Source organism: Nothoprocta perdicaria, unplaced genomic scaffold (genome assembly GCF_003342845.1).
Source record: "Nothoprocta perdicaria isolate Ctin4 unplaced genomic scaffold, notPer1 scaffold_85, whole genome shotgun sequence".
Lineage (NCBI taxonomy): Eukaryota > Metazoa > Chordata > Aves > Tinamiformes > Tinamidae > Nothoprocta > Nothoprocta perdicaria.
The window spans coordinates 1,398,730-1,424,038 of record NW_020456143.1 but is presented as its reverse complement, the minus strand read 5'-3'; the positions used below and the strand labels follow the sequence as shown (position 1 = coordinate 1,424,038).

General features: G+C 36.2%; 1 protein-coding gene across 1 annotated transcript in view; it reads left to right on the top strand.

Annotated features, from left to right (window-relative positions):
- The window catches only part of PCLO (piccolo presynaptic cytomatrix protein), a 320,601-nt gene that overhangs the window by 258,076 nt on the left and 37,216 nt on the right, over positions 1–25,309 (top strand). The window contains exons 18-23 of the mRNA XM_026052206.1: positions 1,659–1,730; positions 4,125–4,305; positions 5,400–5,594; positions 6,874–7,056; positions 15,908–16,049; positions 20,605–20,672. Of these exons, the coding sequence (XP_025907991.1) occupies positions 1,659–1,730; positions 4,125–4,305; positions 5,400–5,594; positions 6,874–7,056; positions 15,908–16,049; positions 20,605–20,672 (841 nt within the window). The remainder of the gene's footprint in view (positions 1–1,658; positions 1,731–4,124; positions 4,306–5,399; positions 5,595–6,873; positions 7,057–15,907; positions 16,050–20,604; positions 20,673–25,309) is intronic.

Here is a 25,309-nt window from a genome sequence, read left to right as displayed (position 1 = left end):
CTTCTCTTCTCTTCTCTTCTCTTCTCTTCTCTTCTCTTCTCTTCTCTTCTCTTCTCTTCTCTTCTCTTCTCTTCTCTTCTCTTCTCTTCTCTTCTTTCTTTTAGTAATATGTATCAGAAACTGTCCAACTCATTTTTTCAGGTTTTTTTTTTGCATTGTGATTTTGATACTTTCTTGGAATATCAAAGAGAATAAAGTTGATTCATTCAAGAAAATTAACTTTACACATATTCTCTAAAGAATATGTTGTAGCTGCTAAAAATAATATCATTATCTTTTGTGTGGGTTTACCAGAATACGCTGATTTTAACTTGATTTCTAAAATAAATGTGTTTGCATAGGTACCCATTTTCCTACAACTAACTGGGAGAAGAAGATATTCCTTATAAAAAATAATAAGAGGAAATTACCAGCTCAGCATTTAAAAACTGTCTGAATCAATGTTCCATTAAACCAAGCCGCAGTGGGATTAAATAGTTCACAATGGTTTTCCTGAGAGCTCATCTAACGGGTGTGTTAAACCAGTTGGCTCCTTATTTTGATGAGCAGTTGGATCCTTTGCTGCCCCTCGTCCTAAGCAGCTGAAAGCTCTGAGTTACTAGTTGCTTCTCTTGGGATAAGGACCCTGACAATAAYGTAAGATTTCTGGCCTCACTTCTCTTATCCAAGTATGCAAATAGAGTGCTGGTTTCCTTAGTAATGCTTGGAAGCACCCAAGAAACTTTTCACTTACCACTCCCCAGACTTCTCGGACATCTTCTCGGACATCTCTCCACAGCTTCTTCTTTCTTTTTTCTTTCAAGTCCCATGAATTGATTACTCTCTCTCTCTCAGTCACTAGCTATACTTCTGCCTAGTACACAACATGGGTAATGAATCCTCTTGTACTTTCTTTGCCATCACTCCCCATAGACCTCTCAGATCACACTCAGATCAACTTCTCTATAAGGTGAATTGCTGTCAACAGCTCTTTCTGTCCTTGTCACATAAGCTACTTTGTCACATAAAAATAAAAAAAAAAGTTTCTTCCTTTACCCTGTAAGAAGAATGGTTTACACAACAATCATGTACTATTGTGTTTAACAAGATCTGTAGATTATTAGTTTGGACCATAGTCATTAGTGTAACTTGTTCCAGTGGCTGCATTGAGCTTTCAGAGGTATGAGCTTTGCAGGCCTTCATGCATGCAAATGGGTTATCAAATTAATATATATGATACCCACATTCAAATGCACTGTAGGYAAATATCTGAGTTCTGTATAAACAAACAAGTAATCAGACCTGGTGATAAGAATAGCTGTAGAAAATCTAAAAAAAAAAGAAAAAAAGTGGACTTTAAAGAATCAGTGTGATTGCTGTGCTGAACCTGCAGACTGTCAAAAATCATCCTGCAGAAACAGTTTACACAGTGTCAAATAGAAGTCTGCCTGTGTTGTTAGTAAATAATAGCTCCAAATTCTTTTTCTGAGATCCTGTCTGTGTTGTTAGTAAATAATAGCTCCAAATTCTTTTTCTGAGATCAAGGTTGATGGGAGATCACAAGCTGCCTGGCTGTCACTAGAAAAAAGAGAACAAAGAAATAATAGAACTGGCTATATAGACTTGCTATGAAGTTTATGGTGGGATTGGGGTTAATAATCTTTTGACTTAAATTGTAGCTCAAAAAGAAAACACTGGAAGTAACTGTCTGGGATTATGATAGATTCTCCTCAAACGACTTTCTTGGTGAGGTGAGTATCTACTTTTTTCCTTTCTCTTTCCTTTCTACTAAGAAAGATGATTAACTACATACTGGTGTTTGGAAACTGTTTGCTTCCTAGGTATAGGAGTAGTGCAAATGTATTCTTTAAGTATTAACTTCACTGCATAATGGTTTTAATGTTGACTTCATAACAAATTATCATGATTTCCTTCATTCAGACATGTAAAATATCTGCCTTCTCTTTTGCTCAATGAACTGTAGGTAAGTTTATTTGGGACTCAACACATTTTTGGGGGGGTTTAGTAATATGATATGGCTGGTTGAAAAGATATCATTCTTTGAAAATGATTAAAAGATTAAATTCTGCCATCAAGACATACTTCAGCATATGCACAAGTAGCTTTAAGTGTACTTGGTCTTGCAGGTTTGAGGTCACATTTTTAACTTCTGTGAAATAAATAACACTACAAAAGTATAACTGAAAGCAAAAAATTGTAAAGTTTATTCTAAATACCATAATAAGTAATAATAAATGAGATGGATAGTCAAGATAAGCAATGCACTTTCTCTTTAAAAAGCAAATAGAAAAAAATCAATTGCTCAAGTTACTGTTCATAAACAGTAACTTAAATTATCTCTGCTTATCCTGTCCTTGAATTTAGCAAACAAGCAGTCAGTTCAGCTCCAGTTCCCTTTTGTATAACTATAAAACTGGGCAATCAGCAGCCSTATTTGAACAATTACCAAAATAAATATATAGGAAGCAGCTACATGATTACTTATTTCCTGCATGCTGCATCAGTATTCTTGCTGAGTTCATTATATTTATCTAAATTCAGGGCTTTACGGAATGTTTACATCATTATTATTTATAACATTTAGAAACGGATACTCCTGCAGCTGCTTTCCCAGCAATATTAAACTTTTAGCTTGAAATATTTTAACCTCTAGATTTATTAAATCATTTGGACCGAAATAGGAAAATAGTTCGCCCTGGAGAAAGGAGGGGAAAAGACTATCCAATCTTGTGCAATTATATCAAATAAAGAATATCCAAATCCGGGCCTAAGGAATTTGTCAAAAAGGCTCAAGCAGAGCTGCTAATGGACATCAGAGACCGTAGTTGTATTGAATGCAACTGTACTCATGTTGCCCTAGAGGGGCATCATGGTTCATATCCAAACACTCTTCTCCTCCAGAGAAGACCCCCAGTTTGCAAAACCTATTGGGAATGTTGCTGTCTTCCACTTCCCAAAATCACACTATGGAGCGTGTTAGTAGCTAAGTTGTATCCTCTGATTCTGCTCCATTTATAAGAGTAGACATAACCACCGATATCCAGCCAGGGCACATTTCTTACAGACCTGTTAAGCTGTAAGAAAAAAAGGAAAGGAAGAAAAGCCTTTAACCTCCTGGACAAGATGAGTTGGCAGTTGTGAGGGGACTTCTCCCCTAATCTTGAAGGGATTTTCTTTTATTCAAAGTCTTGTAATCAAATGATAAGAACATAGTTCCATTAGTTATTCTCCTTCTTTATTTGTCTAATATTTCTTCCCTACCTGATGTTAATGTTAATTCCTCTCTCCTTAGAGCCAAATGCAAGTCTGTTTTTGCCCTTTCCTTTGTTCAACACTTTCTGATGACCCTTATGACCTCTATATCTGTCATGATTCTTAAAAATAATTTTCCTAAAACTTCTTTAGCCATGCAAGTGACCTAGAACTGGTTTAGCTACCCTTTCTTTCTTTCTTTCTTTCTGGCCAGGYTGCTCATTTCATTGCTACATTGCTATTATGCTATTCACTCCTCCATCTTCTTGGTGAAGTTTTGATTCCTGAATGGCCTATTGAATTCTGTTATTTTAATGAAGTACAGAGGTGCAGTTTACAAATCCTAATACTTTTGTTACAATTTCTATAGTTACGGAAGTTTGAAAAGAATCAACCAGCACCAGTATTTCTTATTACTAGCAAATATAAAATTATTTGCTCTTCGCTAGCACTGACATAAATGAGAAAATAACAATATCCCGTTCTTCTGTTACAACGTGTCTGTACAAACAAATGCAGAATGACTAGATCTTTTTTCTCTCATGTCCTCAAGCTAGTGTTTACAAGCTACCCCTTAAAATAGTAATCTTGGTATAGAGCTCTGTCTAAGCTAATAGTGMTTACTGAGATCCTGCTGAGAAGGCATATTAACACAGCAATTTGCTAATGAATGTGTTTTTGGACCACAGACACCTTATAACAGGTTAGGTCAAGAGAGTCCATAGGCTGAGAATCTTGAGTCTGTCAGCATCCATCCTGAGATCCTTAAATTTGGTTGCAACTTCTCGTAACATAACTGTAAACTCTTCTGCTAAATATCGTCATTAATAGATCAGATTCAGGCCACATATTGTGCTTTGAATCATTTATAGGTATTGATTGAGTTATCCAGCATCTCTCAGCTTGACAACACTCCTCGGTGGTACCCTCTGAAAGAGCAGAGTGAAAACATTGATCACGGGAAAACTCACTCTGGACAGAGTAGCCAACAATCTCCAAAACCTTCAGTCATCAAGAGCAGAAGTCATGGAATCTTCCCGGATCCCTCCAAGGGTAGGAATGACACATGAAAAGCTTTCCCAGACAATGGAAAAAAACGCTATTCTTAAATCTAATAAAATAAAAAAAAATAAAGAAAATATTACGGCTATAAAATTTGCATATACTTTCATTAAAACTTATTTCTCTGTCATGAATTCAGTGGAGTCTTGTGCCAAAACTTAATTTTGCCTGATGCAAACCTTTACTAACCAGCCAGCTTACTGAGCATTTGTTTGTTTTAAAATAGCAACTTAATGCTCTATATGGTTTGCACATCTACTGGAGATGCTATGATCAGGTCAGTGGAGATAGTGTAGTGGAATTACACTTCCACTGGAATTATACTAGTTTTTGCAAAAGGAGGATAGGTCTCAATATCTCCTGCTCTAATTACTTTACCTCTACTTTTTTATTTGTTTTTGATAATAAAAACTGTTTTTAATAATAATAAGAAAAACCTTGGACACATTGTGGCCAAGAGCTCAACCAAGATAAATTATATGCAATATTCAAGTAATCCATCCAAGTTTAGCCATCCCAAATAGAACCCAGCTGAGAACATCAGAGCAATCTCTTCTTTATTGCTCTGTGTAATGTTTTACTAATGTATTTTTAAAACAGTGTATTTATAAGATCAGTATCTATATCAGAGTTTATTGGTAACTACAAAAGCTCTGATTATAGGTAGACAATGGTTTTGACCAAGGCATTCAGCAGTATGGAGGACAAAACTGCTTGTGTTACCTAAATATTCAACACAGGCTTAAGTGATACTGTTTATTCTTTCCATAGGAGATAAGTAGCAGAAAACAGAAAGTTATTTAGGCTGTAGGCTATACCACTGTTGCATTAGTACAAACCACTGCAGGAAGCATAGTTCACAGTGGATAAAAAACAAATAGTAAATGATTTTTTTCTTGGGCCAAATAACGGTGAGGAAGTAGCAAGCGGTGCTTTGTAGGAGTTTTCTAATGATTAGATACTCTGGCACTCTGAATGGAGTTGTGCAACTTAATCACTATTGTTCCAGGAMATAGCTAGAAAAGGAAAATGAGTTTGTTTGTTTTAACAAATGCAACAGTTGTGCTTCTCCATTTCCCTGGTAGACATGCAGGTGCCCACCATAGAGAAATCTCACAGCAGTCCAGGAAGCTCCAAATCTTCCTCTGAAGGACATCTACGCTCTCACGGGCCATCCCGCAGCCAAAGCAAAACCAGCGTCACTCAAACCCACCTTGAAGACGCTGGGGCAGCCATCGCCGCTGCTGAAGCAGCTGTCCAACAGCTTCGCCTTCAACCAAGTAAAAGACGCAAATAAATTCCTCAGCATGGCAGCTTAATGTTCATCTGTTGCCTTTTTCCCTGCTGTCCTTCCCTTTTTGGCTATTTTTTTTTCTTCTGTTACTGGCACACTGTGCTCACTCTTTTTCTCTGTCTTTCTTTGTGTGCCTGTGTGTGAATACATATAATTACAGTATACTCTTGTATTTAGAAATCTTTTATTTTATTTATTTATTTATTTTTAATTTATATAGACTGCAGTGAAACTGGCTGTTTCTCCATCACTCCCATCACTCATGGTCCATGATGTTCCATAGCTGTGCATGACTCACTGAAAATCCCATTGTGTGGTGGTGTTTCGATGTTGCTAAATAACTTTCAGTGAAGCAAGCAAAAGTTGCAGAGACCCATCTGCCAGCTTTCCAAGTCACACATAGCAAGTACTGAGAGCATGTTAGAAACAGGATAGTCATACAAGCAGTAATAAGGAAGGACAGTCCCATATACAATGACTTAAAAGCTTTTTTTTTTCTTTAAAGTTATTTAAGTAGACGGATAAGATTTCTATTTTTGAAACATGTCAGCTTGTAAATATCTACCATTTTTTAGAAAGCCAATGTAAGACAACCTTGTTTCTTCTTAATCCCTCAAATAAAGCCTTATTAGTGAGGAGTACAACAGCAACACACACAACAGCTAAACGAATTTAATATTAGTGGGTGTTGACATTGCTAACAAGTTGTTCTCCTTTCACTTTTACTTGGCTAAGTCAGTTGTCAGAGTCAGTTCAACTTTCCTAGGAATTTCTGTGCCACAGATTGATTAAATGTTGGAATAGGTTTCGATCTGACCTCTTTAAGTAAATTAAGAAATTACAACTTTTCTATTCAAAATCATAGTGGTCCAGAGTGTAATTCAGATCTGCATCTTATTGTCAGTTGAGGATTTAGATCGATTTTAGATCGATATTGTCAGTTGAGGATTTAGGCAAATTAAAGCTTTCCAAGTGTCAATTCATTGTGTTTGTGTTCAGGGACTGTTGATGCCATAAACTTATCATGGTATAGGGTGAAGAAAAACTAGGGGGAAAGTTATTTCCCTTGTGTTCACCATCATTAATAAAGAAACAGCCAGTTTTAATACTCTTTAATGCTGTGCATGTGGTGTCTCTTTGGTGTTTGAAAACACTACTTATTTAAGTACAGAGAAAAAAACACTTCTGTTTGCATGAATAACATTTAAGCTGGTTCCATCTGAGGATACATACTCTGGGTTTCCATTTCACCCACACTGCCACAGCAGCACATAAAAGCGGTCAGTCTAATCATGCCAGGAAGCAGCACAGACACAGCATAGCAGGAGTCCTCCCTATTCAAAGAACTCAGTCTGACAATCTGCCTCCACCAGCCAATGACAACAAAGACCAAAGCCAACTAGCCCTCAGGAAAGTGATGTCTGATGGACCAGTCAAGCCTGAAGGAGGTGAGCAGAAAGACATGGTTAAGAACCACATCCCAAATCCTTCTTGCCATGTCTGCTAATTCATTGCAATATTTAATTATTTATTTCCTCTACCATTAACTGCTGTAAATGTTAACATGAATCAAGAATTCTGCTTGATCTTTCCACATCAGCGCATAAGTCCATAACAGCAAGCTATGCTAAGCAACATTACCAAACAGCAAACTTATGCACTTCCATTCCACTGGAGGACTTGGACTTCTGTTGAAAAATGGTATAGCTTTGTTCCTGTTGCCTAATAAAAAAGCATGAATCAAACCTGGTCTGCTTAAGCATGATTAAACCTATCTTGTACTGTGACAAAAACCTAACGGCACATTTTGGTTTCTGGAATTCTAATAAGGACATAAACAATTTTTTTCTCCTCTCTCAACACAGTTGTTATGTCAAAAGTCATCAGGACAGATAGTTATTCAAACCACCAGTGGAAAGGAAAGGAGTTTTCATCCATGTATACCTCAATCTCTTGATAATCTTTCTATTAGTATCTTCAAAAATTACTGTTCCACCTGTAGGCACCTGTACATCAAACCTGAATTACAAATATCATCAGTTTATCCCTGCATCAGAAATAAAGAGCCAGAATCTCAGTTGGTTCTAATCAGCACTTTTCCTTTGCTTTCTAGAGCATTATGTTAATTTTCAAAGAATTTAAGAAACTAGCCCAATAAAGTTATAGACTGGACTGCCAGATTCTCTCATATACTGTCGTACCTTGCAGAGCTCACATGATTCTTTATGATGTCAGCTGTTTCATACACCACGGACAATACAGTCTAGTAAAGGAGATAGTAGGAGGCAGAGGAGGCATGCACTTCAAAACTCTACATTCTTAATGACAGAGTCATTACAGAGAAATAATGTGGTGTTGAAATGAATGATAGAAAAAGGCCAGTTTAACAAAAGAGTTTAACAAAATGCTTCTTATTTAAAAACTCTAAGACATTACTCTTCTGTAAATATATATGCAAGGACACATGCACTCTATACACCCCCACACAAACATACACACACATTATTCTATATGTCAATTCCAGACCTTCAGTTCAAGGCAGAAGCCAGAAGACMTATCTGAACATGTGTTCAGCAATCTTGACTGAAAGACCCATTCTATTCCTGGGATGTATATTATACAAATCTAAAGTRCTTTGAGGTGTTGTATTTATCATAAAGGTTTCTAGTGTCAGTGTCTTTTGCCATGGATAAACAATACCAAAATAGTTTGCTTGTGATTTAAGTTTGATAAGGAAATAGCCAGGCCACAACTTACCTTCAAGTAGCATTGTCACTGAGCTCTTACACTAGCTTCCTAACTCTTAAAAATATGTGGAAAAGTAACATATTAGTAAGTAATGTATTGGGATCATATTAATATTATCAGCATCAGGATAAAATCCTGTCATTAAGAACCACATGAATGTCACTATGCTAATGGAGTTGGAATTAATGTGAGGAGACCTAATATTTTTATCTTTTTTTTTTTTTTTTCTGATATATATATATATATGCAGTGAGTAATATCCTACACAAATTTTTGGTTTCAGACCTATGACAAAATTTGGATTCTTCTTGCTATACTCAAACTAGTTAGACCTAATTTATTCATATGAAGTTGGCTAATAGTTACTTTTTTTGAGGTTTGCGGATCTCATATACAATTCCTCAGGTGCAAATACAAGAAAAAAATAATTGAAGTCTGAGTATTTAAGTTAAAGCATAGAGATTATGATAGAAAAAGTGTCAAAGATATTCAAGCAAAATTTGATTTATGCAGGTCTTCAATGGAAGAGGAGATGAAGTCAACAGAGGATTTTCCTCAAATTAAATAATTCTAAAATTTGAAACTTTGAAAAAGTTTGAAAATTTTTAACTTTGATTATTACATTGTAAGTCTTTGGCATTGTTGTGTTACTCACCCATCAAAGTGTGGTTAATAGGTTCCTCTTCTGGTGCCAATAAACGAATTGCTTATATGGATTTGAGCAATAATCTTAGCAAGTTATTAAGGTCTGATTTTCCAGTTGTTGTTATTAAGTCTCCAATTCCTTTATTAAGAAATTCATTAATTTGTCAATGTTAATTGCCAAGGCTATCTCCCTGTGAATTTATCAGGGAACAGCATTTTAGTAGTAGTAGTAGTATTGGTAGAAGTAGTAGTATCATGTTGTTTACCCCAACAACACAAAATAATAGTAAATTAGTAATTCCAGGAGAATTCAATGAAAAAAAAAAAAAGAAACTTTGCCTACTAAAAATATAAAATTAAAATTTCTTCCTAGAATCCTTGTACTACAGTAAATTAGAATCTGAATAGCTCGGTAGGTGGTTTTAAGCCTGAACCTCATGGTAGTCATATGTATTCCTCTGTCTTTCAAACAAATACTCATGAGAACGAAGTTATGAGTCGATATCCTCTTACTGGAACATCCCTGTGATGATGAATACGAACRGAGGCATTTGCTTTTAGCTGCCATGTATACTTGCTTCCTCTTTCATTTGGCACACAAAGGCATTGCCAGGACAAAAGTGCTGTTACACACCTGACCTGAATCAGTCAGCAAATGTTCAAGATTTGGTAAAGATTCCATCTGTTTCAGATGAAATATCAACCATAACTTTGTTACCAGAAAAGTACATTGTAGCATGAGGGCAGGAAACSGTTCTACAAAAATATGTTACTATAACAGTTTCTATCATTTTTCCCTACAGAAAAATTACAGAATCATAGAATTGTTAAGGTTGGAAGGGACCTTTAGAGATCATCTAGTCCAACTCCCCTGCACACACACGGCCACCTAGGGCATGTGGCACAGGTTTGCATSCAAGCGGGTTGCGAAGATCTCCAGAGAAGGAGATTCCACAAGCTCTCTGGGCAGCCTGTTCCAGTGCTCTATCACCCTTACTGTCAATAAATTTTTCCTTAAGTTCCTATGGAACTTTTGGTGCTTCTGTTTGTGGTTGTTTCTTCTAGTTCTGTGAGTGGCCACCACTGAAAAGAGGCCGGCCCCTCCTCCTTACTCCCTCCTATGGGATAAATACCTCCCTGGAGGTATTTATACACAGTGATCAGATGCCCCCTCAGSCTTCTCTTGTTCGGGCTGAACAGGCCCAACTGTCTCATAGGGCAGATGTTCCAGGCCCCTGATCATCCTCATAGCCCTRCACTGGACTCTMTCCAGCAGCTTGTACTGGGGAGCCAAAACTGGRCACAGTACTCCAGATGTGGYCTCACCAGGGCTGAGTAAAGCCTCATCTCTCTCGACCTGCTGGAGACACTCTTTTTAATGCACCCCAGGATCCCATTAGTTTTTTTGGCCACARCATCACCACCCAGGTCTCTCTCTACAGAGCTGTTCTCCAGAAGGCCAGTCCTCAGCCTGTAMTGATGTCTGGAGTTATTTCTCCCGAAGTGCAGGACCCTGCACTTGCCCTTGTTGAACTTCATGAGCTTTCTCACCACCCAGTTGTCCAGTCTGTCCAGTTCCCTCTGGATGGCAGCACAGCCCTCCAGGGTATCAGCTACCAGTTTGGTATTATCAGCAAACTTGCTGAGGGGGCACTGGGTCCCTTCATCCAGGTTGCTGATGAATAAATTGAACAGGACCGAACGGAGGACTGACCCCTGGGGGGCACCACTGACTACAGGCCTCCAACTGGAGTCAGCACCACAGATCGCCACCCTCTGACCTCTGCCTCCAGGCAGTTCTCAATGCACCTCACTGTCCACTCATCTATCCCATATCTCCAGAGCTTGCCCAGGAGGATGTTGTAAGGGATGGTGTCAAAAGCCTTGCTGAAGTCCAGATAGATGACCTCCACTGCTCTGCCCTCATCTATCCAGCTAATCATTCAATCATAGAAGGCTATCAGTTAGTCAAGCATGATTTCCCCTTGGTGAATCCATGCTGACTATACCTGAGCACCTTCTTATCCTCAATGTGCTTGGAGACAACAGCCAGGATGTTGTTTTCCCTGTATTTCCATTTTTATTCATAATATGACAAGATTTTGCAGCCTCAAACTTCTGGCAATTTAAAATCTCAGCCTTGTCCAAAAATCCTCAATATTAACTAATGCCTGTATCTGGAATCTACTGAACTCTCCCATCTCCTATACAGCATTTCATCTTTGATATTACTGTCTTTCCAATTGTGACCCAAAAGCTTGTGTTTAATATCATRGAATCATAGAATGTTCAAGGTTGGAAGGGACCTCTAAAGAACATCTAGTCCAACCTTGCTGCTCAAGCAGGGACATCKAGAGCATGTGGAACAGGGTGGCATTCAGGTGGGTTTTAAAGACCTCCAAAGAAGGAGACTCCACAACCTCCCTGAGCAGCCTGTTCCACTGCTCTGTCACCCTCACAGTAAACAAGTTCTTCCTCACGTGCACATGGAACTTCCTGTGTTTCAGCTTGCACCCATTCCCCCTTGTCCTATCGCTGGCCACCAATGAGAAGAGCCTGGCCCCTTCTTCTCTACATTCTCCCTTCATGAACTTACACATTTTAATCATATCCCCTCTCAGCCAGAATTCTCTTCTCCAAGCTGAACAGGCCCAACTCACTCAGCCTCTCCTCATAYAAGATATGTTCCATTCCCTTAATCATCTTAGTTGCTCTCCGCTGGACCCTCTCTAGGAGCTCCACGTCCCTCAATATCCGATTTCTGAAGAGTTAYGCGTATTTCAAATTCATTTTACTGGTCAGAAAGAAGCCTGCTGAAACTGAAAGTTTCCTGCAAGGATAGACTGTGCATCAACATTTCCATATTTGTACACAGAGAAGCCTGTGAGGTCCCACTTCTTCAAGACATCTGGTTTAAAACACCTCAAAAGGGAGAACACCTGCTTTATTTCCCCAGTCCACCAACTTTGATGAGAGTGCACATAACTGTCAGCATGTCAATACGTTAAAGCTGGGAAAAGAATTCATGTGATATAAATACCAATAAGTTATTRCTATTATTGTAAAGTCMWTAATACAGGTTTGAGGCAGCACTTTACAATTTCTAGCCTTTTAGTTGTAAGAATTTAAGTTTATAGGGATTTTATTCATTACAAACTTCTTTTTACTAACCTTAGTAACACTGTAGAGGGGATGAAATTGATTTCTAGGTTSTTTGAATCTTTTGGTTTAATTTGAATATGCAGGAATTATAAGTAACTGCTTATTTGAGCTCCCTTTATTTATAGATTCATTCTCACGCTTTCAACAGGCAATGYCATGCTCTAATTTCCTATGATAATTTAGGACATTTCTTTCACATTGTAAATTATTTACTGCCCAATAAAGCTGTTTTATGCCTAGTTTCACCAGGGTCTTAATTTCCAAGTAAATTAAATGGGCTTTCCTATTGCTAGAAAMAAGCAATTTTCAAGAATAGTTATGAAAAGAACAGTTTGTCCCCASTCTTCACAGAGAGCAATCATCTTTAAGCTGTTGCTTTGGCCTTAAAGCCAGCACATTTTGTTTCTGCTGTTTCTGGTATTTACTCTTCCACCATTCTAAGCTGACATGTAATTCCAGAAAATTGCTCAGATTCCTCACTTGATAAATCCTATTTAAAAAGTCGATTAGATGATAGCCTAAGCCTATGAAGCACAAGAAAGAAAATTATATCATCARAATTGCTTTGCTGGGTGAAGGAATACAATCACCATGTTTTAGACGTATCCTATTCTGCCACCATCACTCACTTTATTTGATAAATTGCTCTGTAAAGACTTGTGTTAAAATTTCACAAAATATCACTGTATGGTCAAGCAGTATCTAATGGCCAAATGTGCCTCAAATGCTACCAATCAGTAGGAGGAAGGAGACTATCAGAAGTGACTTGTAGCATAACCCTTTGATTACTGGTCTTTATACATCTCCACTGTGWCCACAGAGATACAAATAGGAGTCCCAGCTATCAAGTTCTACTCCACCAAGCTCTATGAAGCAAGCTACAGTAACACTGGCAAACCCTCCATAAAAAGAGGTGAAGARGCATTTGGGATAAGTGGACATGTGCCTGCTAGAAGATATTCTGTGCAAGGGCATGCTGCCCAGTTCATGGGTCAGGAGATAACCCAAAGCAAATCAGAAAGGACACTTCTTCTCGTGGTTCTCCCTTTATATGCCTAACACTGAAGAGTTTCAGCAAGTTATTAGCCCATTTTGTTCCCTGAAGCCTATCACAAGGCTGCCAGTATAGAGGATTTTTCAAGCAATTTGGAGCAAAGTCTCCAAGGTTAATCCTGAACTCTAGTATTTTTTCCCAAGTATTTTTCCCCTATTCCTGTTTGGATTATAAATAGGCTTTCCCAATGTCAACAGACACTTAAATTTCTGGTTCTAGACATACATCCCAAGGGAGTATCCATTTGAAAGGAAGAGAATGCATTATCTGCAATATAATACCCAGGAGAAAGCTTTTTATGTGACCCACAGAACTGCATAGTCTTTTTTTTTTTTTTAAGTTCTTTAAAAAATTGTCCATTCACTGTAGAAAAATGGCTAGAGCTGCTATCAGCATTGGATTGCTTCCACTTTGCTACTGAGTGATTTGACAGTTCAAAAACTATAGCTTTTGTGTGATCTATCTCCCTTACATTAGGTTACAGAAAGAAAATCTATTCTCTGTTGTAAGAACAGACTTTTCTGAAAGATTAAGTGAAACCATCAGATTTTCCTTTCTTATTGATTTCAATAGGACATTTTTGTTATACTGACACACGGCTTACATTTTTCCTTGGTTATTAAAGTTGATTTTCTAACTGGCTCCAGAAGCAAAATACTCTAGCCATTTCYATATACTTTCACTTTCAGCAAAATCTTCAATCTGTTAGATATGAACCATCATTTTTGCCCTATATACTATAGTGTTATATACATGCCTTTTTAGCATAGTATAYGGGGAAGGAGTAGAAACACTGATCTTCACCACAACTGTATTTTCCTTACTTCCATATGTTTTACAGATGTGTAGCTGTCCCATTTGTTCTTTCCTGCAAGGCAATTGTTATGACATGGTCAAAATCAAGAGAGAGGAGAAAAAAAAATCACTGAAGGTCATACAGATTGTTCAAATACCACGGTATTCATGTTATGGATGAGTATGGTACAGGCATGGTAATATCCACTTAAAAGTCAGGAAAATGATATAATGTACTATTCACTTCTGTTGTCAATGAAAGAATGAGTTGTGTTCTCTGAAATCTCATCCTTACCCAACATTCCCAAAAGTGGTTTTCTGGCATGCCACTCTACTCATAGGAATCAACAAGAATACCACAAACTGAAAGTGATAGAGCAACCTATGATATGATGATGTGTAGGTAGCCTATGACCAATGTACAAAGTCATGAAATAGAGCTAAGAGACTATTTTTTCTTAAAATAACTCAGGTGGACAGATTCCTTCTGTGGCTGTAGGCATTAGAGATGTGGGTAATAGATTTAAAAAAAAAAAAAAAAAARAAARAAARAAAAAAAGAATTATGTGACAGCCTAGCTTAGCAGTAAAGAATCACTTTGCAGAATAAGAGCTTTATCTTAACTGACAGTTCAGAACAGAGTTTGATGACATATAGATTGCTTCATTCTCCTCTCCTAGAGTCAGTTATTAATCTGSTTTTGTATTACATTTGAGGAGTCACACTCACATTCCTTGTCTCACATTAGGCAGTCTGCAACAGCCTTCACCAAAAGTAATATTCTTCTGGTCAGATATAAGTGAGTATCAAATTTAGGCTAGATACTTTTGGTGCTCTGGCTCTTATTTGAAGTTATTTCAACTTAAATATATGATTCATTTCTTGTTTAATAAAGAATCACTTTTAACTTTCTGCTTCAGAATTCCAAGGTTTGCAAAAATAACAGAAAATGTCACAAAGACTTCACAGAATACCTTTGCAATCAAATATTTTTGTTCTTCACTGTATATAAGTTCACTCAATTGAAACAGGTGAAATACAACAATAGACGTAGCAAATGTAGTAAGTGATATTTACAAAAGAAAAAACCCTCAATTTTTCTATTATTGATTTCCAGACAATTGTGCAATTCAGTRTGAGAAGAGCTGCTCTATTAGTCTTGTACTAACTGTATGTAATGTCACAGCATTCTTTCTGTGTATATTTCTCAACTTGCTAAAGGCTGAATATTGCAAAATTTGTTCATATAGCGCAACAAAATCCAAACAAAAAATACAGCATCTGAAGTAAAAATAACATCTGTTGGAGTATATTTCCTACACTAAATGGTCTTAAGCTTTTATATGTGAATAAAAATCCATGCATTACACTTCTAGGTATACAGCAAGATAGATGGATGGGAGCAGTTGAGAAATATAATGTAGTAGTATTGTTATGTCTGAAGAAGAGTGAATGTCTTCATAAAATTTCTGTGACTATAGATGGCATAAAACTGACATTACCTTTCAGCCTCCTCTCTTTCTCAAAGAAAAAACACAGTGCATGTTTCATCAACAGCGATGAAAGGCCACAAATCAACCCTRTGATGAATAGATGATTTTCTGTAACCCTAATCAGAAAAGCAATGTGAATCCTCACCCCCACTCACTAGATTTGCACTATCAACACGATTGTAGAAAAATATGGTGATACACTGTTGTGTTTAGAACATGTTGTTCTGTGAGAAAATTAACATCTACAAAAGATGATACCACAATATCGGAGTGTAAAGTAAAAAATGAAAATATTTGCAGCATGTAATTTTGATGAATTACTTTTTTTTTTTTTTCCTTAACATGGACAGTATTTATCATTTTCACGCTTTTTTGTTAACACACTGTTCCTGCCCTGTACAGCAAGGTCTACTAACCATCGACCTGCAGAAAGCTCTGTCTCCACTGGCTCGTCAGCCAGTAGTTTTGGCAGTGGATACAGCATGGATAGTGAAGGCAGCAGCAGTACCACAGGAGAGAATAATCTATTTCCCATCCCAAGAATGTAAGGCTTTTCCTTTAATATACTGTAGCCTCTATGTACTGACAATGCTTTGTATAGCGCTTTCACCTGCCAGTCYTTCTTTGTGCAGTTTCCTCTGCAGATTCAATTGTAAAGTAGAATACCATCAAACTGGGTAGAAATACTCACAGTTCATACCTGCATTTTGCTTTTTGAGTACTGAAGTGTTAATAAACAAAATCTGTTCTTCAACCTTATGAATTTATTGCTGTCACACAGTAGAGAGGCTACTTGTAACTTTGTTGCATTTAGAAGTGTGTTTTGGTAATATTTTAGAACAAAGTTTTCCAAGGCTTAGAAATGTTCAACTTGAATTTTCAAATTGACCTCCTTAGAGAAATAAATGTCAATATCACAGCTTAAATTCAGATATTGGATCTGACCCAACTTTCTCCAAGTTTTAAGTAGAATTTCTCAGAAAGACTTTGTGTGCAATTTTAAGTGTGGTTTTGGAGTCCCTAAAGAAATTACCAAGTTATTATCAATGCAATGATTCTACAAAATAATTCTACAAAAGGATTTTAACTTTCCACTTGTTTCCTGGGTTAACTACTCCACAGTGAAAAGCATTAGCAGGATTTTTTTCCCCTTTGTTTTGTCAGCACACATCTTCCTTTTGCAACATCTTTTATAGGACAAAATAATTCTACTTAATCTATTTAATGTTTCTAGCCTGAAATTTTTATAAATTGGCTATTCTCATAATAATAAATCCATAATAGATGGATCCATGAAAAATACTSATCAGTGTCCCTTGCTCACTCAGTACGTGCAACAGTTGCTCTATGTTTTCCTCCAAGGCACATTTATTTTTCCTTTTCCCATGCAGTCCAGATTATTAGTCACAACTTTTAATATAGTCTTCTAGAAAAGACTGACTGATTCAAAACAGAAAACATGCAATTTTTTCCTTCAAATTGTGGTGTTCCTAAATACTCCTTTTTTATGAAATACAGTCCAAAGGCATTTGAGTGCAACTTATTAGAGGATAAAGACAGCTACCAATCTCATTTTTACATTTTTTCTTCACTATGTAGGAGACCTAAGTGAGCTCAGGATGTACTGTCCCAGTTGATTAATCTTTACTGCACTTTTTACTCATTCTAGACCAAAATGATTTGTACTTCTCAATGGCAGAGGATTTTTAAGAGGATTTGACAATCTTAAAAGAAAATTATTCTGCAGTCATCACTAATGACAAAAAGCACAGATGCAGACGGGCCTTGGATACACAAGCCTAAAATACAACTCTCAGAAAAATTTTTGCTTTACTTTCACTCTAAATTTGAGTTCAAAAAAATACTACCTACTGCTGTGCACAGTCTAGCAACAATCTACAATAACTTGATATTTGCTTGACAGATTCCCTGTTAAGCCCCAAATGAACAGCACTTCCCTTGAAAAGCAGAAATCCCTCTCCATTGCTTTCAGCATTTTTTTTCTTATCGTAATTGCTTCCCGGGAGCTTTTCTTAATTAAATAAAATAGATCCAGACCTTTTGTTTCTTGTCACATGAGCTAGGCTACCTTTTCCTATTATTGAATCCTTAAAGTAAATTAGTTATTTATAGATGCTGGACAGACTCTACAAAAAGCACTCAGGACATTTACACAGATAACAAATGTCTTTTTTTAAACTACTGTTTTTTTTTTTTTTTTTTAAACTCCTCTTTATCCAGAGGAATATGTATAGCAGTGTGATGAAAATTAATGACAAAATTACTGTTTATCATCAGAGACCTCAGGGATCATCTCAGGATAGAGGTTTTGAAAGAGTTAGGACTTTTTGTTTTGAAATGAGGATAAAAAATACTTTTATATCTTAATCTATACATGACAAATTCTAATCATTATTTATGTTCATACTAACTTGATAATGACTGCAGGGACTCTGACCTCATACAGTAAATCAATATACTAATGGGACTACAGATCATGATTAGGATGTGAAGTGTTAAATCAGCTAAATATTTTTAAGTATCTTGGCATATAAAATCTTCTTTGATAAACTCTTTGTTCAGATTAAATAAAGTTTTTGATTTCCATATAGATGAAGTATTAGTACAATTTTTCAGCTCTTTAGTTGAAGTGCTTTGGTCATATGAATATTTAGCCCAGAAATAAAATAAAATAACTATATAGTGACACTATAGGAATCATCCAATGAGGTAACTAATTAAAATAGTTACTAATATCAAATATTATTATAACTATCAGGGGATATTTATTATTATACAAAGTTATATACAATTGAATAATATATTTTATAAAGTCCTTATTTGGGAAATCATTTGTAAAAATAATTTTTCAATTCCCAGAATTTGTAGTATCCTTTAAAATGATTTAAGTTATCACCTAGGATAAAGACCAGATCCTCTTTCATTTGTACTATGAAACCATGTGTTTCAGTACAGTGTCTGTGTCCTGCTGTTGATTTCAAATGTGGTTGCATCCTTTAAACTAGTGAAAAGTAACAGAATGGCTTGTAGAGAAATTGAATCCATATGACTCATAATTCTTGTTTCATATATGTAATACTTTACAAAATGTATTAAATCAGAAAAGGAATATTTTCCTGTCAGTTAAAATCAAATATAACTTTAAGAACTGACATTTTATACTCGTTATTCTTTAGTCTATTGAGAACTAAGACAGATTTTTATTGCTGCCATGAAACATCAGTCTGGTTGGTGTAGAAAAGCACTGATTCTTCATCTCTTAAGAAATCATACACACCCAGAGAGCATTTTATCCTCTACTAGAGTATTTCAGATGATATTGAAGTAGAAAGGTAAATAGAAGCACAGACTTCTCACAGCAGCAAATAAGCTTTTGAGGATCACAGAATCGCCAACCATGAGGTTGCAAGGGATCTCTAAAGAACATCTAGTCCAACCTACCTGCTCCAGCAGGAACACCTAGAGCACGGGGCACAGGGTGGCATCCTGGAGGGTTTTAAAGATCTCCAGAGTTGGAGACTCCACAACCTCCCTGGGCAGCCTGTTCCACTGCTCTGTCACCCTCACAGTAAACAAGTTCTTCCTCACATGCASATGGAACTTTCTCTGTTTCAACTTGTCCTATCACTGGCCACCACTGAGAAGCATTTGGCCCCATCCTCCCTACATTCTCCCTTCAGGTMCTTAAACATATTGATCAGATCCCCTCTCAACTTTCTCTTCTCCAGGCTAAACAGGCCCAGCTCACTTAGTCTTTCCTCATAAGAGAGATGCTCCAGTCCCTTAATCATCTTTGTCRCCCTCATCTGGGCCCTCTCTAAGAGATCCAAATCCCTCTTGTACTGGGRAGCCCACAACTGCCCCCAATACTCCAGGTGCGGCYTCCTCAGAACTGAACAGAGGGGCAGGATCCCTCCCTCCCCCTGCTGGCAACATCCTCCTGATGCAGCCAGGAGCCCATTGGCCTTCTTGGCTACGAGGGCACTGCTGACTCATGGTTAACTTGTGGTCAACCAGGACTCCCAGATCCCTCTCCATGGAGCTGCTCTCCAGCAGGTCAACCCCTAATCTGTACTGGTGCCTGGGGTTATTCCTCCCCAGGTGCAGGACCCTTGTTGATCCCAATGAGGTTCCTCTCTGCCCAACTCTCCAGCCTGTCCATGTCCCTCTGAAGGGCAGCACAGCCCTCTGGAGGGTCAGCCATTGCAAACAGCTTGGTATCATCTGYAAACTTGCTCAGGGTGCCCTCTGTTCCCTCGTCCAAGTCATTGATGAATAAGTTGAACAACACCAGGCCCAGTACTGACCCCTGGGGGACACCACTGGCCACAGGCCTCCAACTGGACTGGGCCCTGTTTATCACAACCCTCTGAGCTGTGCCATCCAGCCATTTCCTGATCCACCTCACTGTCCACCCATCCAGTCCACGCTTCCTGAGCTTCCCCATGAGGATATTATGGGGATATAATCATGCCCTAGAGCTTGCAGCGAGTATATTTAAAATTAATTTTTATTTTGTCTACCTTTCACTACCTAAAAGTATACATCTAGATAGTCACCCAGCTTTTTATCTGTGTGCTGGAGACCGATAGATACCTCTAGAACATGATTTATTCCACTCATTTTATCTTAAGGCTGATGCAAGTTTCAGAACTGTAACACTTCTTAAGCAAACTTGAATTGCAATATTAATTACCAGAAGACAATGACCACAATGACATCTTACCTCAGAAATGAAAGCACTGTAAACTTTATGTTGTTACTCCATATTCTATACTCCACCATTCCCTGGACAATATCAATTTAAAGTGAAGAGAGGCTATGAAGACTGAGAACAGAATCAGGGGCTGATGGTGACAGGCAGCAGCTGGTGACCTCTCCTCTGGTCTTTACCAGTGCAGAGGATTAGTAAAATATGATTAGTAAAATATGCATTTGCCTCCAAAAGAGAAAAAAAAATACATATTTTAACTGATCTGTCTAAACAGCAATAGGAAAAAATGTAATTGGTTTGGAGATATTATTTTCTTAAATGTCTTTAAGGACTTATTCACAATTATCACTGTATTTTTTAACAGTGGGAAGATGAGCCAGAATGGACAAGAACCAGTAAAGCAGTCAGGAGTGGGATTAACCGATGCAGAAGGTAAAAAGAAATACAAACAACGCTACAGTGATGTGCCATTTTGCTTATAGAATTAGTACARTTATTTCTTCTACTTGTTATACTATGGAAGATTAGTCTATGCTCTCTTTGTATTGTAGATTAAGGTCCTGATTTTCATTCTAAGGGCCCTTTACACATATTACTATTGTAATGAAACTTCGGTTTAAATGAGAATCATGCCTTCTCTGTTTATTTAAAGTAATTAAACAGTCAGATTGCAATGAATAATATCTGTCTTTCAATGTTCATTGCTTTTGGTAGTATTGAAATAAAAGCTTTGAAGTATTGGAATAAAAGCTATAAAGTATGGATTTGACTTACCCATTAAATAAGTTGSTCTGCCATGGCCCTCAGGCTGTATTTTTACAGAATTTGAGATTTTCTTCATAAAACAAATATTGTTTTTGTGTCTATATAAAACAGTCACTTTAAACAAAAATGTTARTTGGATATAAGATTTGACCACTGCACTTGCAGTATAGTGAAACTTTACGGAATTAGGAAATCCTGATGAATGATTTTTTCATCAATGTGATGCTGCCAAAGAAGGAGCCATTGTTGTTTTGGAGCTGGAAAGAGCCCGGCAGGATGGCTGTCAAAATTTCATGAGTAATGTGATCATCTCCTCCATATGTAATAATGGATATATGCATGAAAAATAAGAGATGGATATGTTAGGAAAATTCCATTTCCCTTAGCATATATAGTATCTTCTTCCGAGTATATTTTCTTTTGACCTCAAATATAAAACTTAATTACCATAAAGTTCATTTTATTATTTAAGTAATGCTTTTATCATTTGAAGGCATTTCAGTATGGTTTGGGGTTTAAATTAATCCAAAAGAATGAAACACATATGTATAATTCCATTTGAAGTACAGTATTAAAAGAATCAATCTTTATCAGGTTTCTGCAATCTATATACATGGGAAAGTAACTGCTATTACTAAATTTGAGGTAGAGGTGGTATTGTGTTTTCTAGATTTGAAGAAATGGAATTAGAAATTGAAAATAGAACAGTAAAACAGTCTTACAAATCAAGACTCTTGAAGTGTGGACATGCATTGTGATGTACTGAATCTTTTCAGTACACTGTACATTTCATGAAAAAATACCTTCTTATCAAATTTTATTGTTTTCAATGGCATTTATAAGTATATGTAATTTTTTTTTTTTTTTTTGGAAGAGAAATGGTGAGATGAAAATGGGAAATCGGGAATTTTCCATTTTTTATTTTGTCATGATGTGTTTTATATAGAAGCATAATTGTAAACAAATAGGTTTTCATCATTTTCTTGGTCATAAATTAGTCCTTAATTAATGTTTTAGATCATATACTTCATCACACATAAATACAGAATGTTTCAATTTTATGTTTCTATTGATCAAAACAAAAACAATTTTTTGCCACATTCTGAAAGATGGCCACTAGACTATATTTCCAGAAGAAGGTGTGTTTCTCCTCATTTTCAAAATCCACAAATAATTACAGCATTGAAATTTAATAATTTTCACTTATGATGCTATTCATCTCCCTAGACGGAGATTCTAAGTTATAATTTAAAACCTAAGGGGCTAGACAAAGATACTTCAAGAGACTGAGCCATATAACCTTTTTCAGGATGAAGAATCCTTTCARAACATTGTTTCTCCCCATTAAGAGATGTCAGAGTGGCCACCTAAGATTTTGGTGTGACCTTTAGTTGACAGAGCTTGAAAAGCTCAATCTGAAATTATAAAATAAACTTCTGAGAGCTGGAAAACCTTTTAAGAATGTTTTACTTTCAGCGTACTGATATATAATGACCTTTGAAGATATAGGTCAATATTTAGGCAAATTGAAGAGTGACCAAAATAATTACTTCCTGTAATTTTGATATTCTTTTCATAGTGGAAGTGGATAAAAATCTTTGTCATATGGTCTCAAAAAAAAAAAAAAAAAAAAAAAATACCATAGTATCCTTAGCATACTTGACTTTTTTATATACCAAATGAGTTTGCCAAATAGAAGCAAACATTCATTCTCATTTTCCATTATACTGTAGAGAGTGCAGTTTCTCCCATAGTTAATGTTTGTATTCTCATCTGAAAATAAGGATTCAGTGTCACAGTTCAAACCTTTTAATTCTATTACTCTTTTTGCATATCAAATATCCTCAATGGATGATTTGAAAACTGTGCAGAATATAATTTAGTTGTTTAAATACGAGGATCTTCTTGAACCATTCCAGTTGCTCATGCCATTCACACAGATCTGACAAATATGTCAGGGTCACATTCTTTGGAATATAAGACAATGCAGGGACTCTGAAATGGCTTTAAAAAACATTTTTTAGGCAATTGAAAGAAGACCATAGTAGCAGGACTGGAGTTCATTTCACAAGTTAAAACACAAAAATGTATATGGCTTATACATCAGTYAGATCAGCAGAGAAAATATGCCCCTTTCAACCACTTGTGTAATTGTTTRCTTACCTGAGAAATACACTAATGTATTGCTGGGAATAAATAGTTTCTGTGCTATCGAGATGTACCAGTTAAGTTACAACTAAATCTTGGAAAACAGTGCTATTTACTTTGCTGACAAAAACAAATCAATCAAAATAACTGAGTATTGTTATGATAAACTTTGTTTCTTTGAAAAAATCACGTTGTCATTTTTCTGTATTTTCATACTACTTGATAATAGAAAATAATTCAGAGTTTTGTTCTTGGACACTGTGCTAGAGTTACTTTTATTGTATGCATTGTTGCATGCTACCTTGCAGTTAACTGTCTGCTGTGAGCAGATGAAAATCTTTGTCTTCATAGACTCCAGTAAATATGATGGTTATTGTAATCTTCATTTATTTATGCAAATCAGTTTATCTCAGAAAGTGCAATATCATTTGTTTAAAAGTCTCTTTTGATGTGTTAATGGAATATTAAAGACATTACAGACTAAATAACATTTATGTTCCATGTAAGGATGTAAAATAACAATTAAAAATACATGATTAATACTTTGAATCAGTTGTAGATCATGATTAGTCTATCTGCCCTCTATAAATGTTGAGTCAATAGATCCCAGATGGAATTTTCCTCCTACCAAGACTTTATCCATTGAAAAATATGTGGGAAAGATTGTTTTCATCGTTTTTAAAAGGTTGAATTTACAAGGTAATGTTAATTGTAATTATTTTAGGTAGAAAACAGTCCTTTGAATATATATCACCTTTTTATATAAATAGTTTACTATAAGGAAATTTTGGATCTCCTCATTTTAGAACTGTTTTATAAATGAAAAATATTATTACTCTAGAATGATGGTCATTTGAGTCCTTCTCAAATAAAGGCTCCTTTAGCAAAGACGTACAAGTCAGTAAACATCTTCCAGCTTCAGTCATTCAATATCTTTCAAAGAAATATTCACAATGTCCCTGTCACTGCCTATACTCTACCTCACTCTTGTCAGGATACTCAGTCAGTAAATTTCATGTTTATATGGGAACTGAGTGGCTCCTGACCCTTGACTTCTGAGAGTGGTATTTTTCTTTCTCTTTTTCTCTTTCACTCTCTCTTTCTTTTTTTTCCCCCCCTATCAAGTCCGTGTTGTGAATACCAAAAACTACTCTAAACAGTTCTAATATGACTCATATACTCTCCATGTCCTGACATTGCCAGCTGCTTTTGCTGGTCAGTAATGCAATAAAATGAAATTCTGTAAGGACTRAATTTTCTCTGCACAAGTGACAAACTGAACAAAAACTTTAAAAATGTAATTCTGTAATTTTCACAGTTTAAATCCTTTATAGCGATATTTCCATATCTGAACAAAAGTATATAGACGTATACAGCAGTATATAGAATTACACTTTAAAAGATAACGAAGCATGGAGTACTTACTGAACTTTTGCATAAAGTGATACTTATTTGTTCTTTATATGTCTGTGAAGGAACTCTTGTACACTTTTTCTTTAGCACAGTGTATATTTGCTGAGTTACAGATGAAAAAAAGAATAGAATCCTTGCAAAGACAACAATAAATAACATCATTTTACCAGACAAATTTTACAAAGATCTTACCACAATTTTTAGTTCATTCATTGTGTAGTCTAAATAATACCTATTTCATTTTCATAGTTTTGAGATTTGTGATTCATTTTTACTAAATGAATCTTACTAAAGCCTAGCTTTCATCACCAAGGACTATACCTTGAGAAACATGGAATTAACAGTTTCATACTTAGCACTGTATTTCATTAATTGATTCTGTCCTTTATTTAAGAAAGCAATAAATGAAATACCTCACAAGCTTTAAAATCATGGAAAATGTTATAATAGCATTTTTGAGGGATGATGTAGGGTCTCTGAAAATAAATGAATGGCAACCAYCTGACTTTCAAATATTCTATAGCTTTCTATATAGTCCTGCTGGAGTTTTCTTCTCTATTCTCTGTCTGGAATAGACCTCAGAGCAAATTATCTAGCAAACTGCATCATGCTGTCTCTTAAAGGGGTCTATTTGGGTCTGCACAGAGGGAGCCCAAGGATAATATGTGGATTAGGTCTCCTGAGTAAAATAGAGTGAAATGAGCTGAAAGCATAGATACAACTAAGCATTGCTACAGTCTCCA